General features: G+C 51.2%; 1 protein-coding gene across 3 annotated transcripts in view; it reads left to right on the top strand.

The window, feature by feature from the left end:
- LOC131828856 (cadherin-23) overlaps positions 1-18,623 on the top strand; it is a 75,912-nt gene that overhangs the window by 36,630 nt on the left and 20,659 nt on the right. For all 3 annotated transcript variants that reach the window (XM_059169996.1, XM_059169994.1, XM_059169995.1), the window contains exons 5-13: positions 6,985-7,206; positions 7,486-7,605; positions 8,259-8,439; positions 13,100-13,233; positions 13,717-13,926; positions 14,468-14,575; positions 15,652-15,754; positions 17,077-17,202; positions 17,934-18,137. In XM_059169996.1, the coding sequence (XP_059025979.1) occupies positions 6,985-7,206; positions 7,486-7,605; positions 8,259-8,439; positions 13,100-13,233; positions 13,717-13,926; positions 14,468-14,575; positions 15,652-15,754; positions 17,077-17,202; positions 17,934-18,137 (1,408 nt within the window). The remainder of the gene's footprint in view (positions 1-6,984; positions 7,207-7,485; positions 7,606-8,258; positions 8,440-13,099; positions 13,234-13,716; positions 13,927-14,467; positions 14,576-15,651; positions 15,755-17,076; positions 17,203-17,933; positions 18,138-18,623) is intronic.

Raw genomic sequence — 18,623 nt, 5'->3', positions numbered from 1 at the left:
CCCTGCCATGCTGCCCACTAGACCCTCCTGGGTTTGCCTCAGAGAGAGACACAGAGGCATTGCCCAAAGTGTAGGCATGGTCCAGAAACCTCAAACACGGTTTCTTCAGGGCCAGGGCAGGAAGGACTTAGCTGAGAGGGCCTTTGGGGCACTGACTTCCTCCTCAATCCAGAGGCCACAGGAAGTCAGACCCCCCTTTCCGTCCGATGCTGAGGCCCAGTCACAGAGAGAAGATGCTCTGTGGGGCTCCTTCTCCCAGCCCCTGCAACCTGCGTGATGGTGAGATTTACTTCTGGGGGTTTGGGGAAGTGGGACAGCCCAGCACCACGACCCCCATCTGTGAGGCTGGAAGGAAACCCCTTCCCTGCAAGATGGCACTCTTAGGCTCTCCTGGCATCTCAGCGGTCTCAGGAGGACTCCACGCGGGGCTCCTGGTGGCTGATGAGCACCCACGGCTGCACCCAGGACCATGAGGAGCCATGAAATGAACACAAGGGTCTTCCTAGATGGTCATCTTTTCTCCCACACTTGAGGAATCCGCCCCTATGGACATATAATTCACATACAATATTCTACTAGTCTTGAGCGGATATCCCAGCACCTTGGTATTTTATACACTGTGAAGTGCTCCCCGTGATAAGACTAGTCACCATCTATCAGTGTACAACATTATTGTACTGTCATTGCCTCCAGCCCCTATCCTATGCTGTATGTCTCATCCCCGTGGCTGATTTATTTTGTAAGTGGAAGTTCACACCCCTTAATCCCCTTTACCTATTTTACCAGCCCCCCCCCACCCCTCCCGACTCTGGAAACCAGCAGTTTGTTCCTATATCTAGAAGTCCGTTTCTGTTTCATTTTGTTTGGATTGTTCGTTTGTGTTTTTCATTTTACATGTAAATGAAGTCACACGGCATTTTTCCTTCTTTATCTGACTTATTTCACTTAGCATGATAACTCTCTAGATCCATCCATGTGTTCACAATGGCAAGAGTTATATGAGTCATATTCCGTTGTATATACACACCACATCTTCTTTATCCGTTCATCTGTCAGTGGACACTGGGGCTGCTTCCTTAATTTGGCTACTGTAAACAACGCTGCCATAAACATCTGGGTGCACGTATCCCTTGGAACTAGTTTTTCTGCATTTTGGGGGTAAAACTACCCAGTAGTGTGATTACTGGATCATAGGGTAGTTCTATTTTTAACTCTTTGGAGAACCTCCATACTACTTTCCACAGTTTGCATTCCCACCAACAATGCACAATGGTTCCTTTTTCTCCACATCCTCACCAACATTTGTTTCGTGTGTGTGTGTGTGTGTGTGAGATTTTAGCCACTCTGACAGGTGTGAGCTGGTATCTCACTGTGATTTTGATTTGCATTTCCCTGATGATGAGTGATATCGAGCATCTCTCCATGTGTCTTGTTTAGCTATCTAGATGTCTTCTTTGGAGAAATGTCTGTTCACTTCTTCTGCCCATTTTTATTAAAGATTTTATTTTATTTATTTGACAGAGAGAGAGGGATCACAAGGAGGCAGAGAGGCAGGCAGAGAGAGAGGGGGAAGCAGGCTCTCTGCTCAGCAGAGAGCCTCATGTGGGGCTCGATCCCAGGACCCTGAGAGCACTACCTGAGCCGAAGGCAGAGGCTTAACCCACTGAGCCACCCAGGCACCCCTTCTGCCATTTTTTAATTGGATTATTTGTTTGGGGAGTGTTGAATTGTTTAAGTTCTGTATGTATTTTGGATACTAACCCTTTATTGGATACATCAGTTGCAAATATCTTCTCCCATCCTATAGGTTGCCTTTTAGTCTTGTTAATTGTTTCCTTCCCTGTACAGAAGCTTTTTCTTTTGATGTAGTCCCAATAGTTTATTTTTGGTTTCATTTTTCTTCCCTCAGGAGACGTATCTAGAAAAATGTTGCAGCAGCTGATGTCAGAGACATTATTGTCTGTGCTCTCTTCTAGGATTTTTATGGTTTTAGGTCTCACATTTAGGTCTTTCACCCATTTTGAATTTATTTTTGTGTGTGGTGTAAGAAAGTGGTCCAGTTTCATTCTTTTGCATGTTGCTCTCCGGTTTTCTCAACATCATTTGTCGAGGATACTATCTTTTCCCCACTGAATATTCTTTCCTGCTTTGTTGAAGACTAATTGACCATATAATTGTAGGTTTATTTCTGGGACTCCTATTCTGTTCCACTGATATAGAACACTTGCGATTTTTTGTGTCCTTTTGATACAAGCCATACTGACAAGTATAAGGTGATATCTCATTGTGGTTTTGATTTTGCTTTTCCCTGATGATGAGCGATGCTGAGCATCTTTTCATGTGCCTATTGGCCATCTGGGTGTCTTTTCAGAAAAATGTCTATTCAAGCCCTTCGCACATTTTTTATTCAGGCTATTTGTTGGTTGCTAAGTTGTGTAAGTTTTTTATATATTTTAGATATTAATTCCTTATTAGATGTATGATTTGCAATTTCCTTCTTGCATTAGTAGTTGTCTTTTTGTTTTGTTGATGAGTTGCATGCAAAAGCTTTTTGTTTGCTATCGTCCCATTTGTTTATTTTAGCCTTTGCTACCCTTGCCTCAAGAGAGCGAGCCAAAAAAATATATTGCTATGACTGCTGTCAAAGAGCTTACTGCTTATGTTTTCTTCTAGGAGTTTTGTGGTTTTAGGTCTTATATTCAAGTCTTTGATCCACTTTGAATTTCTTCCCATTGTATATTCTTGCTTCCTTTATTATAGATTAATTGACCATATATGCCTAAGGTTTTTTTCTGGACTTTCTGTTTTATTCTGTTCATCTGTATGTCTATTTTTGTGCTGATACCACACTATTACGATTATTGTAGCTTGGTAATACAGTTTAAAACCAGGGGTCCCAATCGCCAATTTGGACCTTTTTCAAGACTGCTTTAGCTATTGGGGGGTCTTTTGTGGTCTCATACAAATTTTAGGATTCTTTTTTCTAGTACTGTGAAAAATGCCTTTGGTATTTTGATAGAGATTGCATTGAATCTGTAGATTCCTTTGGATATTATGGACATTTTAACAATATTCTTACAATCCATGGACATGGTATATCTTTCCATATTTTGTATGTCATCTTCAATTCCTTTCATTAATGTCTTAGAATTCAGAATACAGGTCTTTCACTTCCTTGATTAAAGTTATTCACAGGTATTTTTTTAATGTAATTGTAAATGGGATTGTTCTCATAATTTCTCTTTCTTTTTTTTTTTTTTTTTTTTAAGATTTTATTTATTTATTTGACAGAGAGAGATCACAAGTAGGCAGAGAGGCAGACAGAGAGGAGGAAGCAGGCTCCCCACTGAGCAGAGAGCCCGATGCGGGACTCGATCCCAGGACCCTGAGATCATGACCTGAGCCGAAGGCAGCGGCTTAATCCACTGAGCCACCCAGGCGCCCCTCATAATTTCTCTTTCTTATAGCTTATTATTAGTATATAGAAACGATCAATTCATGTATGTCTATTTTGTATCCTGTGACATTATTGAATTTGTTAGTTCTAATAGTTTTTTTGGTGGAGTCATTAGGGTTTTCTATGTATAGTAGCATGTCATCTGAAAATAATAACAGTTTTACTTCTTCCATTCTCAACTTGGATGACTTTTATTTCTTTTTCTTGTCTAATTGCTGTGGCTAAGACTTCCAATTTTGAATAAATGTGGTAAGATTAGACATCCTTTCAGCTTTTCATCATTGATGATGTTAGCTATAGTTTTTCATATATGGCCTTTATTATGATGAAGTATGTTCCTTCTGTACAATTTTGTTTAGAGTTTTTATCATAAATGGATGTTGAATTTTGTCCAATGCTCTTTTTGCATCTATTGAGATTATCATATGATTTTTATCCTTCAATTTGTTAACGTAGTGTATCAGGTTGATTGCTCTGTGGATGTTGAACCATTCTCTCCCCCTGGAATAAATGCCACTTGATTGTGTTGTGTGATCCTTTTAATGTATCATTGAATTCAGTCTGCTAATTATTGAGGATTTTTGCATCTATGTTCATCAGGGATATTGGCCTGTAATTTTCTTTTTTCATGGTGTCTTTGCCTGGTTTTGGCATCAGGGCAATCCCAGCCTAATAAAATAAGTTTGGAAGCATTCTTTCCTCTTAAACTTTTTAGAATAATTTGAGAAGGCTAACTATTAACTCTTTAAATATTTGGCAGAATTTACCTGCAAAACTGTTGGTTCTGGACTTTTGTTTTGGGAGGAGTTTTTAAATTACTGATTAAATTTTATTACTTGTAATCAGCCTATTCAGATTTTCTGATTCCTCATAATTCCATCTCAGAAGGTTACATGTTTCTACATTTTAGTTTCATTGACCTTGCTGTTGTTTTTTTTAATCTTTGTTTATTGCCACTCTGATCTTTATTTCTTCCTTTACTAACTTTGGGCTTTGATCATTCTTTTTCTCATCCCTTTAGGTATAAAGTTAAATTGTTTATTTGGGATTTTCTCTTATTTCTTGAGGTCCACCTGTATAACTATGAACTTTCCTCCTAGAACAGTTTTTGCTTTATCCCACAGATTTTAGAAAGTTGTGTTTTCATTTTCATTCATCTCAAGGTATTTATTTTCCCTTGGATTTCTTCACTGACCCATTGGTTATTTAGTAACATGTTGTTTAGCCTTTATGTATTTGTGATTTTTAAAATTTTCTTTTTATAACTAATGTCTGGTTTCCTACTATCATGGTCAGAAAAGATGCTTGATATGATTTCAGTCTTCTTGAATTAAGACTTATTTTGTGGCCTAACATGTGACCTGTCCTGTAGAGTGTTTTATATGCACTTAACAATTATATGTATTCTGTAGTTTGGGGATGAAATGTCCTGTATATACCTATTAAGTCCATCTGGTCTAACCTGTTGTCATGGCCAATATTTCCTTGTTGGTTTTCTGTCTGGATGACCTATCCACTGATGTAAGTGAGGCATTAAAGTCCTCTACTATTATTGTATTACTGCCCATTTCTTAAAATCCATCTGAGCTTTCAAAGATAACATGAGAAATTTCAAAGCTATTTCCTTCTTTAGACAGACACTTCAGACTCTTCCTCAGTTTGTGCAACTTACCTCTCTGGTAGAAAAGTTTGAGCAATGTTAAAATAATGCATTTCCCCCTCTCTGTGTGATTCTTGCTTTAATAATGATCCACTGTGATTCTAAGACCTAGAAGAATGCCTCCCTGATGGTGGGATTTAGTCCCTGTAACTGATGACAACAAACTCAGAACACCAGAATGTTTGAGCTGGAAGGAACTGTAGATATCAAGTCAGATTCTATTTTAGCAGAAAAGATTCTAAAGAAAACGCGATATGCCCAAGGTCATAGAGCTCCATTTCAAGGGTCCAACCCCACCTGCTTTGGAAACAACTTTAGTCACCACCTCACACCCACCCCTCCAAGATCCACAGCTGCAGCTCAGTGAACTCATTGCCTCCCCAGGGGCAATGAAAGTCTTCTTGGCTATAGGTCTGCTGCCCATTTGCCCCTCCATATGTGGTTCTAGAACCATCCAAGATGGGTTCCAAAGCTCCAGGAAAAAGATGTGCACAAGCTGTCTATACCCAGATTTTTATATTCTTTCTGTTTTGTGGCCTTGGCAATCGTCTAGCCATGTTCTCCCTACCCAGATATCTTTGCAGTTATTATAACCTTGTTATCTTATATCAGTCACTAATTATGGTTCATATTAGCCAAGGTCCTGGCAGGAAACAGATGGCACACTCAGAAGTTTAATGAAGAGAGTTTAATGGAGACCATTTACAGAGGGCTGGAGAAGCACCCAATAGACTAGCAACTGCAGGAAGCCATTACCACCCACGCACCCGGAAGGACAATAAGAGGAGATGAGGTAGCAAGACCCCTGTGGGAGCTGGAGCCATGGAAGAAGGGCCATCCGGCAGGAAAAACACAACCATTGACCAAACTGCAGGGAGGAAAGGAAGGAGTGTGGAAGAAATGCCCCACCTCTCTTTCTTCCCTCCTCCTGGCTTCTACCAGGACCTCCTGTTGGTAAAACCCATCTGGAAACCAGATGGCAAGGGAGCCCAGATGAGTTGGCGCACAGGGGATGTCCTCCCAGGTGGAGAAGCAGAGAATGAAAGGGGGGCAGCAGGAGGCACAGAGAATACCAGCACATGGCTCATTTCCTTTTCCCATTTATTTACTCTGCCGGTAAAGTGCCACATCTGTCATCTCTCTATGGTTCTTGAGGGCCGCCGATCACAGAGTTCCAACTGGCTGGATATTTCATGTGGCCCGATTAGACCAAGCATCAGCCAGAAATGGCCAATTGCAGGAGAACATGTTGCAGAAAATATTATTGCAATGAAGTCATGTTCTGTGAGCTTTATTTTTCATGATTCAACAAATTCTGCCCATTTAACTGCCCCAAACCCAATGTCTTTCCTTTCAAAAATGCCAAAAATACATATTTCTTCCATTTACATGAACATTGGTGAAGCTTAATACTGTGTTGGGCTGTGTACATCACATTCATGCCTTTGTTGATCTGGCAGGAGGCCCAAGGTCAGTAAGGCCCCGGCCCAACCAAAGCTGTGGGTGGGGGGTGGTTACTAGGGTTCATCTCATATGCTAATTTTAATCACTAAATTGTTGGGCTGACCAGGACCATGAGGCTGTATCCCAGCTCAGCAGAGCCTTGATTGATTACTGATGTCTGCCATGGACATAGACAAAGCTGTGGTGGTACCAGTGCCATCTTGGACCTAAACAGTTACCTATCTTGGCTTTTGGAGGAATCTTTGTGATTTCCTTCTCTACCAGCCTGTGGCTTCCTGCCTTGTCCTTTCTTTCTTTCTCTCACTGTACTGGATCATGCCGAGTGATCCCAGCCTAGGAGAATATCCAGTCAGTTTCCCCTCCACTCTTTTAGCAAAGAACCTGACCGCACTCTTCTTCACAGGCCACCACTCACGTGTACGTGACCGTTGTGGATGAGAATGATAACGCACCAGTGTTCCAGCAGCCTCACTATGAAATCGTACTGGATGAGGGCCCAGACACAATCAACGCTACCCTCATCACCATCCAGGCGCTAGATCCGGATGAGGGGCCCAACGGCACAGTTAGCTACGCCATTGTCGCAGGCAACATCATCAACACCTTCCGTATCGACAGACACACGGTCAGCAGCCGAGGGTGGGGTTTACGAGGAGGCTCCGCTGGCAGAGCAGATGTGATGTTATGGGAGGTGGGAACGGAGAAAAGATGGAGTCTGGGAGGAAAGTATGGAGGCAGCCAGTGTGGAAGGAAGCAGACTTAGGTGGGGTGGTAACATGGGCTCCCCATCATGGCTGAGGTGTCAGAGCACACCTCCAAGGCAGGGGTGGTCTGAGGGTTCCCCATGAAGAAGCTGGTCCTCGGGGACCCACTGATCCATGCTTGCCCCCTGTTTTGCCCCCAGGGTGTCATCAGTGCCACCAAGGAGCTGGACTATGAGATTAGCCTTGGCCGCTATACTCTGACCGTCACTGCGACAGACCAGTGCCCGATCTTGTCTCAGCGCCTCACCTCTATCACCACGGTGGGTGGCTGGGACACAGCACGGGGGGAGGACAGGGCCCAGGAAGCTCTAACGGGGAAGGGGCAAAGGGAAGATTGTCCAGGAGAAACTCCTAAATCCGAGAGCCCTGCCCGGGTCTTGGCAACTCAGCCAGACTTGCTGTGTGACTTGGAGGAGCTTACTGAACTTCTCTGCATAGCTTCATCTGTCAGACAGATGATGACCCCTGCCTTCCCCCACCCCACCCTTCATGGGAAGGGCCCCAACTCTGGTCAAACCAACAGAAGCTCATCTCCCTGCTCTTCCACTCGAAGACTCGAGGCAAGTCAGTTCACCTGCTTGAGCCCCACTTTCCTCTTCCATGAAAGGGAGAGAGTGAAGGCTCATCAGTGTGGGCAGAGCAGACCATGGGAAATGACCGTAGGGCGGCAGTAAATAGAAGTCCGGAGCATTATGCTAATATGGTGATTATGTCCATAAAAAGGCTTTGACACTGACAATAACTTATCTGTAGGCATAGCTTAAAAGGCACACCCCTCCCTCCACAATCCCAGAGAATCCTTGCATCGGCCCCAGGAGACAGGATTATCAGACCCACTTTACAGATGAGGGAACTGGGCTCAGCTCCAGGCTAGCCAGCGTGGAGCCCCAGTGAAGCCTGTCCACCACCCCAGGTGCTCGTGAACGTGAATGACATCAATGACAACGTGCCCATCTTCCCCCGAGACTACGAGGGACCATTTGATGTCACCGAGGGCCAGCCGGGGCCCCGCGTGTGGACCTTCCTGGCCCACGACCAGGACTCGGGCCCCAATGGGCAGGTGGAATACAGCATCGTGGATGGAGACCCTCTGGGTGAGTGGGGCCTGAGCCAGACGTGGAGGGCAGCGCAACCCGTGACCCTCTCCCCAGCCCCACTTAGGAGCCGTGACCGTGCACTCTCTGGGCCTCAGTTTCCAACCCATAAGATGCCGGAAATACTCTTCTCCCCACCCCTTCCTTACAGGGATATGAGAGAACATTCTGAAACCTGAGACTAGTAGCCTTGGAGGGTCGCCCTTTGAGAATCAGGTAGAAAATGCCCCAGCATCATACCCAGAGGAAAGACCCCAGGGCAGAGGAAGGATGAATATCCTTGCCCCAACCCTTCCGGACCCCGAGATGCATTCAGCACCTGGATTTTTCTGTACATCTGGTTGCCAGGCATAGCCTTCACAGCTACTTCAGTGGTCATCCTCGGGAAGAACGGGGTTGGCCCTAGCCTGAGCGGTTCCGCAAGTTAGTTTCCGCTCATTTCTGTAGAGTCAGAATTCCAGACTCAAAGGCTTGCTGGTGCCAGGCTGGGGACACACATGTGGGAAGGGGTCTAGGTAGGACAGTAGGGAGTAGTGGGGGCTATGGGACCCAAGCTCAGCTTCTGCTGATGTGGCTATGTCAGCATGCAGGCCCCGAGGGGCTAGGTCTTCCCACCTTCAAGACAAAATCTAGAAATCCAAATCTTTATGAAACATCTGGATTTTCAATGGGCCATTCAGTAAGTATTTATTGAGCACCTACCCTATGCCAGTCATAATTCAGGTGCTGAGGATGTTGGACGGTACAAGATGGACACAGATTCCTGTCCTTAGCTCACGTTCCAGTAGGAAGACGCAGGCGATGAACCTAAGTGACTGAGCAGATAACTTAGTATATTGGGAGGTGCTAAGGGCTATGGAGATATATAAAGCCAGGAGATGGGGTGTGCCAAGCAAAAGCTGCAATTTTGAATAGGGTGCTCAGGGAGGACATGTCCAGGGAGGTAACATTTGAGCAAAGACCTCAAGGAAAGCAGAGCGGGTCATGTGGACATCTGGGGAAGACCATTCCAGACAGAGGGAACAGCAAGTGCAAAGCCCCTGAGGCCAGAGCATGCTAAGTCAAGTGAGAGGAGGAGCAGGAAGGGATGAGGTCAGAGTGGTAGTCGTTCCAGACATTCTTGGGTCTTGCTGACCACGATGAGGACGTGGCTTTGGCGCCAAGTGATCTGAGAACCATAGGAGGGCTGGAAGCACAGGAGGTACCCAATTTGACTTAGATGTGACCAGGGCCACTCTGATTCCTGTGCTCAGAACAGACCGTTGAGGCCAAGGAGTGGAAGCGGGAGGGACCATAGGAGCCTGTTAAAATCACTCAGGCTACAGATGGCGTAGCTGGGTTCAGGCTGGTTGCACCGAAGGTGGTGACGGTGAGGTAGATGGCTCTCGCGTATTTCAGGGGTGGAACCAACAGGATGTGCTGACTTATTAGATGTGGAGAAAGTGGGAGATGACACCAGGGTTTCGGTCTGAGCAACTAGAGAGAGGGCATGACCGTCAGCCTGTGGGAAGGCTGCGGTGGGAGCAGGTGAGGGGCAGAGGTGAGAGGAGGTGTGAGATGGCAGGTGGGGGTTAGACGCCCAAGCCAGGGGGTCGGGAGGGATGTCTCTGCTGGGAGCTGTCAGCATGGAGATACACAAAACCACGAGCTGAGAGGTCCGCACCAGAGAAGGAGGCAGATGAGAGCTCCCAGGATAGAACACAGAACCTGGGCTGTATTTGCAGTCCAGGCACTAAAACTCACTTCCAGAGCAAGACTAGCCTGAGCTTGCAGGAGGTCGCTCCATTCTGTCAGTCCACCGTTTCACGCCCCCAAAATCCCTTCTCTGGCTAAGCCGCATGCCTTCCTCTCCCGAAACCAGCAGAGCGAGGGACTTTCTCTGTTATTCTCACAACCACGGAGGCTTGATCGTCGCCCGGGAGTCCCTGCGCCTGTTCGGGAGGCTGCTGAAGCTTCACCGAGGGGTGGGAGCTGGGCAGACGGCTGACCCCCTTCCTAGCAAGAGGCCCTCACTGCTCCCAGCTTTGGGGTACAGGTATATCTTTGGGGTACAGGTGAGGTACACCTATATCTTAGCACACTGCAGACAGCTCCATGCCGTGGACTTTTGGAGTCCTGAGCCAGACCTCCCAGTTAAATTGACACATGATCATGGTCAGCCATAGGAATTTAGGGTCTTGTGGGGCATCCCAGGAGACTGAGAGGCACCCCCCTGCCACTGCCCAGAGAAGTAAGAGAAGTTTGGGGTCCCCTTCCCCCAGGAAGGAAGAGCCCAGAGATAACTTTGGGATCACAGAGCACTGCCCCATTGCAGGGTAGACTAGGGAAGGCTAGGGTTGTGCCTGACCAGCTCCCACAAGGCACGGGGTCCACTCCCCACAGCGCCCCCTACCTCCAAGTTCAGTGACACCACAGCAGTAACCTGAAAACCTGACATGCTATGTATCAGGACTGCTTTCCGTGGAGAGCCGGCTTAGTGATACACCACAGGTGAAGACACACGGTTTGGGCCACCCCCCCCCCGGCTCCCAGCCCTGCAGCTGGAGCCTGGAGGGGCTCCTGTTGGTGGAGAGACGTCAGGGGTGACAGGAAGCCCTACTAGGCTCTGCAGAGGATATACGCAGTCAAGCAAGTTGGGAAAGAGGCTCTATCCCTGGGAGCCCCTCCCTCTAGCCTTGGCCTTCTCGGAACCTCCAGCTGCCCTTCCAGGACAGCCTGCTCCTCTGACCCCTCATCCATCCTCATCTCCCCTGAAGGCCCCAATTCCCTTGGCGGACTGCCTGGGCTCCTTTCCGGGTCCCTCTAATCATACCAAGACCTGCCCTGGATCCAGCACCCAGGAGGTGGACCAGGCCTTGTCCAGTCCCAGTGCCACCCTTTTAATGGCCCATTTTCCGTATGAGGACATCAAGGCAAAGCTCAGTCACATGCCCAGGGGCACATGGGAGTGAAGTCAAGAGGCAAATGGAAAGCCTCTGTTTTTAACCTCTACCTCCAAAAGGAGTGGAATGCTGGGGAGTTCCTGGGGGTAAGCTGCTGGGGATAATGCATCCTGGGTCCTCGGCCTGCCTCCCTCTCCCCGATCTTCAGTTCGTGAGCTGATCTCACTGGGGTCTAGCCTGGGTCCGGCCCTCCAGAGCCTTAAGCTTGCCCCCTGAGTTCTCAGAGCCGTTTCCTTCCTTCAAGAGGGTAGCTGGCTTTAGAGAAAGGGCTGGAGGCCATCTGTTCACCCATGGTCAGGGGCCCAGACAGGGCTGGGAAACCCCAAGAAAGGGAATCCCCAGTTCTTGTGAGACCTTGGAGTGTCAGGCTCAGGAAATCCTGCTTCAGATGGCTTCCACGCCTCTGGGAGGGTGAGGGGTGTGGGGGGCCGCAGAAGGGCTGCGTATGGAGTCAGAGCAGCAGTGGCTGGGGGCAGGGGCAGTGAGGTAGGATAGGAAGGGTCAGGCAGAGGGAATTGTTGGCAATTAGGGCCTCCACCCTTGCGGTGCCCCTGCATGCTGTATGTCCACAAGCAAGTCAGTGTCCCATCTGGGCTTTTCCCCCAGGTGCCATTTGTCTCTGTCCCCAGTTCCAGGGCAGGGGGGACGCAAAGAGGCAGCCCGCCCTTCCTCACATCTACCCCACCTGCCTCACTCACCTTTCCTGCCCTTTTCCTACCCACCTGGGCTCCTATCTGTTCCCCTCCACCCACTCCCTGTCCTCACCTTTCTCTCCCAAACCTCCCATCCTGGTCTGTCTGCTCTGGTGGTGGTTCTAGAAAGACCACTGTCCAATGGATGCAGTGGGCTGAGACCCAGAGCCCTAGATTTGAGTACTGGCTCCAGAATGAACTTGCTGTGGGAGCTCAGACAAGGGGTCACCCTTCTCCAGACTCTCGATTCATTTTCCCGAGGACACAAGGGCCTGGATGGTCTCCGGGGTCCCTTCCAGGCCAGCCTGAGAATCTGAGGTTCTTGCTGTAGATGCTTTCATACTGAAGCCAGAGGGCCAGCTGAAGGCTTTCCAAAGCGTAAAAGAAAAGAAGTCAGGTCTGACTAGAGGCCAAGAGGGTTCCCCAGGCCTGGCCAAATGCTGTTGACATGCCAGCTGTGGCTCAAGACCGGGGCTGTATGGAGGGCAGCTGGGGCTTCCCTGACCTCAGTCACTCCTGCTCTGCCCTGTCCTATGCCTCCTCATCAGCAAGCCATCCCTTGGGGGTAAGCTTTGTCCTCTCCCCCGTTTTCCAAGACATGGTATCTGGAAGGGATTGCACGTCACGAAGTACCCGAGACCTCCATCAGTCAGTTTCTGAGCAAGAGTGTGAGAGTGTGCTTGTGTAGAAAGAGGCCCCCACTTTTTTCAACATAACCGTCTTACACAGGGTCAGTCCCTGCCCTGCGTGAGGCCCAGGGAAGGGACCCAAACCGGCGTCTCAGGCACACTGGGGTCTAAGCGGGCCCATGAGCACCTGCAGCCCGAGCAGCTATCTGTCCCTCTTGCTCCCACCCTGCCCAGGCTCCCCAAGGATCCGAAGCTGGGGGCACGGGAGGCCGCGTACCCAGCTGGCCACCCGCCCCCAGTGAGTAAGGCTCGATAGAGGAAGCAGGGAGAGGCCAAGGGCTTTCCACGGCTCCCGGCCATTCCCGGCTCACTGCAGCCTCTCCTGGGCAACACCCAGGGGAGTTTGTGATCTCTCCTGTGGAGGGGGTGCTGCGGGTCCGAAAGGATGTGGAGCTGGACCGGGAGACCATTGCCTTTTACAACCTGACTGTCTGTGCCCGCGACAGGGGGGTACCTCCCCTCAGCTCCACGGTAAGTCTCGGGGCTCCATGCCAGGGGCATGCCCTCACTGCCCCCTGAACTCTCCATAGAGGTTTCTATTTATATGCCTACTCTCATTCCCAGAGAGGCCCCAGGCTAACCTGCAGCCAGCCCAGACCCGCAGAGTCCCTACCAGGCCGGCCAGTGCCTCTTGGGGCTCCCTGGGGCCTGGTGGCCATGGGCATTCACAGCTCTCCCCACCCCAGCCAGCCAGGCCTCTGCAACTGTCACTCTGCCCTGCCCCCGCCACCCCCCCGCCACTGCCCTGGTTCTGCCTCTTTGCCCTTTCTGCTTGCTTCTTATTCTCATTTTCATCCTTGTGCCATTTTTTATTATCCTATTCTTCCTCTTCCTCTTCCTCTTTCTTCTCTCTGTGATCGCCTACACCTTTTCTTTGGCAATCTCCACCCTGACCCCTGCTCGCCTGCCCCATCTCGCACCCGTCACTTCCTCCTCTTCCCCAACACACCCCAGATGCTGGTGGGGATCCGGGTGCTAGACATCAATGACAATGACCCCGTGCTGCTGAACCTGCCCATGAACATCACCATCAGTGAAAATAGCCCCGTCTCCAGCTTCGTCACCCACATCCTGGCCAGCGACGCCGATAGTGGGTGCAACGCACTCCTCACCTTCAACATCACTGCAGGCAACCGAGAGCGGGCCTTCTCCATCAATGCCACGGTAGGGGACCCCCAGATTTCCTTCTGAACCAGAGGACCCAGCCTTAGAGGCTTTATGCTCTGGGCACTGGGCATCTTCAGGCTCAGTTTCTTCCTTGAGCCTCTGTCCTGTGATGGGATGTGGGAGTCTCTGGGTAGCATAGAATCTTGGATTTGCAGCCAAGCCACCTCTGGGGTCCCTGTCACCCCCAAGCCTTGCCATGTGCAGTGAGGGAGCCAGAGCCTCAATTCCATTTGGTTTATTAACAAGATGTACCAGGAAGTCCTCATTGTCCTCTTGGAGTCTTAGCCGCTTCCAGCCCCATGAGGTTCTCAGAGGACCTACCCCTTGCAGACAGCAAGACCTGGCCATTGGTGGACCACTCTTGCCCTGTCAAGACCCCGCCAGCCCATGATAGCCATCTAGACCGTATCTGTGGCAATGTAGGGAGAGAATTCACAGCTACTCCTGGAGCTACAGGTGAAGCAGTTGGGCATCTGTGGACCAGAGCCCAGAATAGGGGCCAGGTCGCTGCTCAGCTCACCAGCCCTCTGCCTCCCAGACAGGGGTCATCACCGTGAACCGGCCACTGGACCGCGAGCGGATCCCGGAGTATAAGCTGACCATTTCCGTGAAGGACAACCCGGAGAACCCACGCATAGCCAGGAGGGTGAGGCCAGAGGACATGGGGGAGCAGGGCTGCGTGCTGAGGCGGCAGGCAGCAGGCCTGGGGGTTAGAGGCACAGGCATCCAAGGGAACCAGTGCCAGGTTCAAATCCCAGTTCTACCTGTCATTGGATGAGTGGCTTTGACAAGAAGTGGATTTCTCTCCTATCCCATTTTCCTTCTTTTCTGCAAAATGAAGAACCTCCCCTGCCCCAAAGTGATGGAAAGGACTAGAAGGAGCCAGTATCTATACAGTCATCAGCACTGTGCCTGGCATGTGGCAAACACTCAACACCAGCTGTCCTCTTTGGTCCCCAAACCACTGATACTTGGGCACACACCACCCATCACTGCCCCCTTGCTCACCTGTCCCATCTCACACCCATTGCTTCCTCCTCTTCCCCAACATGCCCCTGATGCTGCTGGGGATTCGGGTGCGGGACATCAATGACAAACCTCGTGCTGCTGAACTTGCCCTTAAACAGCAGCATGGAGTGGGGGGTCAGGAAGCTGGAAGGCTAGAGACACACAGACAGACAGACACACACACACACACACACACACACCGCTGCTAGCTCTCCCTGTGGGTCTGGATCTGCTCAGCTCTGTAACAGAGATAGCATCCAGGGCTACGGAGAGGTTCTAAGACAAGAACCCAACTGTGGTTTCTGAAAGATATAAGGTACAGCACTGGGGGAGAGTTTGGTTGGGCCTGGACTGGGGTATCAGGCAGGCCTACAGAGTCTAAAAACCAGCAGTCATCTTCCTGCCTGAAGTCCTTTCTTACCAGGTGATGGGACATGATTAAATGCTGGTCCTGTCCATCCTGTTCACTTCACAGTACCTCTGGGAAAGGAGTTAGGATTCCCATTTGCCAGACCAGAAAACAGTCCAGATAGGGGAAATGATTTGCCCAAGGCCCCACGGCAGGGCCTTGAACCCCAATCTCTGGACCCTGAGTGTGGGCTTTTTAATCTTCTACCTCTGCACCCTGGCCCCCCACTTTCCAGCCCTCCTCCCCACTGGAGCATTTTGCTAGAACATGGTCTACAACTTAACCCTCCCTTGTGCCTCCCTCAGGATTTTGACTTGCTGCTGATCTTTCTGGCAGACGAGAATGACAACCATCCCCTCTTTACTGAGAGCACCTACCAGGCGGAGGTGATGGAGAACTCTCCCGCTGGTAGGTGCCAGACCCACCCGGGAGCCCCTGCTGCTGGGGTGCCCCCTGGGCCCCGGATGCCTGAGGGCCTCCCTTGTGCTTGATAGGGGCCCTGCTGAAGCCTGGCTGGGGAGGCAGCCTCACCGAGTGGCTGACCAGAGACCAGCAGGTGCAGAGGGGTGTGGAGGGGAGGAAGGGGCACCGCTCTTGAGGGGCTGGTGGGCCCTGGGTCACCGCACCTCTTGGGGGCCAACCAAAGAGGCCATAGGTCTACTTGGAAAAGACAGCTGTGGTCATTGGTCCCCAAAGTGTTCTGAAAGCCACCCCATTACCCCCTCAAGAGGGACAGTTAAGGCCTGAAGACTACCCAGGAAGGGGGTAAGCTCACCCCTCCCTGTTCCCTCACCCCAGGAGCACAGGGCATCCTAGAGGCTTCAGAAGCTCAGGGAACACACATAAACAGAGGAGAGAGGCCAAGGGGCCCCAGGGAGGCCAGCCTAGCCCCTTCCCTACACCAGCACACTGACCGGCCTCACTGTCTTCAGAGGAACAGAATCTCCTTTTTGCTGTGCCTCTGGGGAGGCCCCCTCACCCTTCCTCCAGCTGCCCCAGCAGCTCAGATTCTAACTCAGAAAGACATGAGCTACAATGCTTCTTGTCTCCGGCTGGGTGCGCTCCGCTCTCTTAGTCCCTCCTGTGTATATGCTCACACACGTACGTGATGGCACGGGCCCGCATGAGGCAGAGGTGTGCAGAGACACAGAAATGCAGGGAGGGGCCTACACAGTACACTCCATGTGCAAACGTGTCCACTAGCAGCAACAGAGGCACAAGCAGCGGGATCCCCAACCTGCCAGCACTCCTGTGCGCGTGCTCGTGACCGTGCGCGTGACCGTGACCGTGCGCGTGCAGTCCCACACACAGGCAGGGGCCGGGTATTCCTAACCGGGTGCAGCCAGACCTCTGTAAAGAGCATCTGGAACCCGTGTGGACAGCCTGGGCTGGTCGTGCATAGCTAGACAGGGCCCACACGCTCAGGGAGCCCCAACCCTCCCATGGAGTAACCCTCAAAGGCTGCTGGGAAGGCAGGCGCACTCCCGGCGCCCCGAGGGGCTTGCTCACCGCTGTTGTGTTTTCTCCCCAGCAGGGCTTTGAGGCTGCTCCCCAGGCATCTGCGTCAGTCTGCCAAGGCTGCCGCAGCCTGGCCCAGGGCTCCCCGACCCCGTCCACCTCACCTCCCTCCCTCTCATCCATCGTCAGCCATGGCTCACCGGGGCCAGGGTGGGGGAGGGGTGGGTGGGGACCAGCTTGGCCCCCCAGTGACCCCTCTCCCCCTGGCCCAGGGACCCCCCTCACGGTGCTCAACGGGCCCATTCTGGCCCTGGACGCGGACCTGGACGTCTACGCCGTGGTGACCTACAAGCTGCTGGGCTCCCAGAGTGGCCTCTTTGACATCGACAACAGCTCTGGTGAGGCCTCTGTGCCATCCCAGCGCTCCCAGCCTGGCACCAGGGCTTCCCGCTGGGGTGGCAGTGGCCAACCACCAGACCCAGGGCCTCCCTCCTTGGCACTAAATCCAGGCCCTCCAGGGGGACCCCACTCCTCACAAGCCCCACTTTGCAGCTGGACTAAGCCCTGTGGGGCAGAGCAGGAGGAGCCCGCAGGAGGCTCAGAGCCAAACCAAGGGACCTGCTAGTGCATAAGCTCTCAGCCTAGACAGTGAACCCCCATACCCACTCCCTCCATCTGCCCATGCCCAGGGGAAGAGGCTCAGGACCCTAGCCCACCAGAAGTGGCCAAAGGTCTGTCCTCAGACCACGTCCAAAGTTCCCCAGAGACTGTGTCCCATCAGTCTGGTCCTGGATAGGAGGCCAGCTTGGTGACCGGAGACAACAGGGAGGGGTATGCTGGCGAGAAGACCAGTGCTCCTCCCTGGGTCCCTCATCCTAGGCAAGACTCTGGAGCACTGCAGAGGGTACCCAGGGAGAGGATAATTGCAGGAGACTGGACACTGGGGGCCTTCCCTGAACAGTTTGTTGAGCCTTTGGGGTAGAAAGTCACTATGTTGTCTTTCCCGCTCCTCTTTTGTCTTTTTTCCCCTTTCACTCCCCTGTCTCTCTCTCTCTATCCCATCCTGGCTGGTTCTTGCTCCGTCTCCCTTTTCCTTTGTGTCTCCCTGGCTGGCGGTGCTGGGTGCCAGGCGTGGTGACAGTGAGGTCAGGTGTCATCATTGACCGGGAGGCCTTCTCACCCCCGGTCCTGGAGCTGCTCCTGCTGGCTGAGGACATTGGGCTGCTCAATGGCACAGCCGACCTGCTGGTCACCATCCTGGATGACAATGACAACTGGCCCACGTTCAGCCCTCCCGCCCTCACAGTCCACCTGCTAGAAAACTGCCTGCCAGGTAAGCAGACCCCAGGCCCTGGCCCCTGGCCCCCGGCAGAAGCTGCTTGCTGGTCCACGGGACTTGGAACCTCACAGGGTAGAGGCAGAATTCACCCAGCAGCAAGAAACAAGGGCAGTAGGGCAGCCGGAGAGAGCACTGGAAAGGGAGTCAGAAAAACGAGGCGGCCCTCACCTCCCTGCTCTGATCCAAAGTGTTTGTCTGGAAAATGAGATTATTAAGAAATGTTCCATCTATGTCCCTAGAGGGAAGGACTTTTTTTTTTTTTTTTTAAGATTTTATTTATTTGACAGAGAGAGGTCACAAGGAGGCAGAGAGGCAGGCAGAGAGAGAGAAGGGGAAGTAGGCTCCCCTCTCCCAAGCAGAGAGCCTGATGCCGGTCGATCCCAGGACCCTGAGATCATGACCTGAGCTGAAAGTAGAGGCTTAACCCACTGAGCCACCCAGGCACCTGGGAAGGACGGTTTAAAAGTCAAAATCAGATGA

This window comes from Mustela lutreola, chromosome 4, assembly GCF_030435805.1.
Source record: "Mustela lutreola isolate mMusLut2 chromosome 4, mMusLut2.pri, whole genome shotgun sequence".
In the NCBI taxonomy this organism is placed as follows: domain Eukaryota; kingdom Metazoa; phylum Chordata; class Mammalia; order Carnivora; family Mustelidae; genus Mustela; species Mustela lutreola.
Note: the sequence above shows the minus strand (reverse complement) of the source record. Positions and strands in the feature narration are given on the sequence as shown.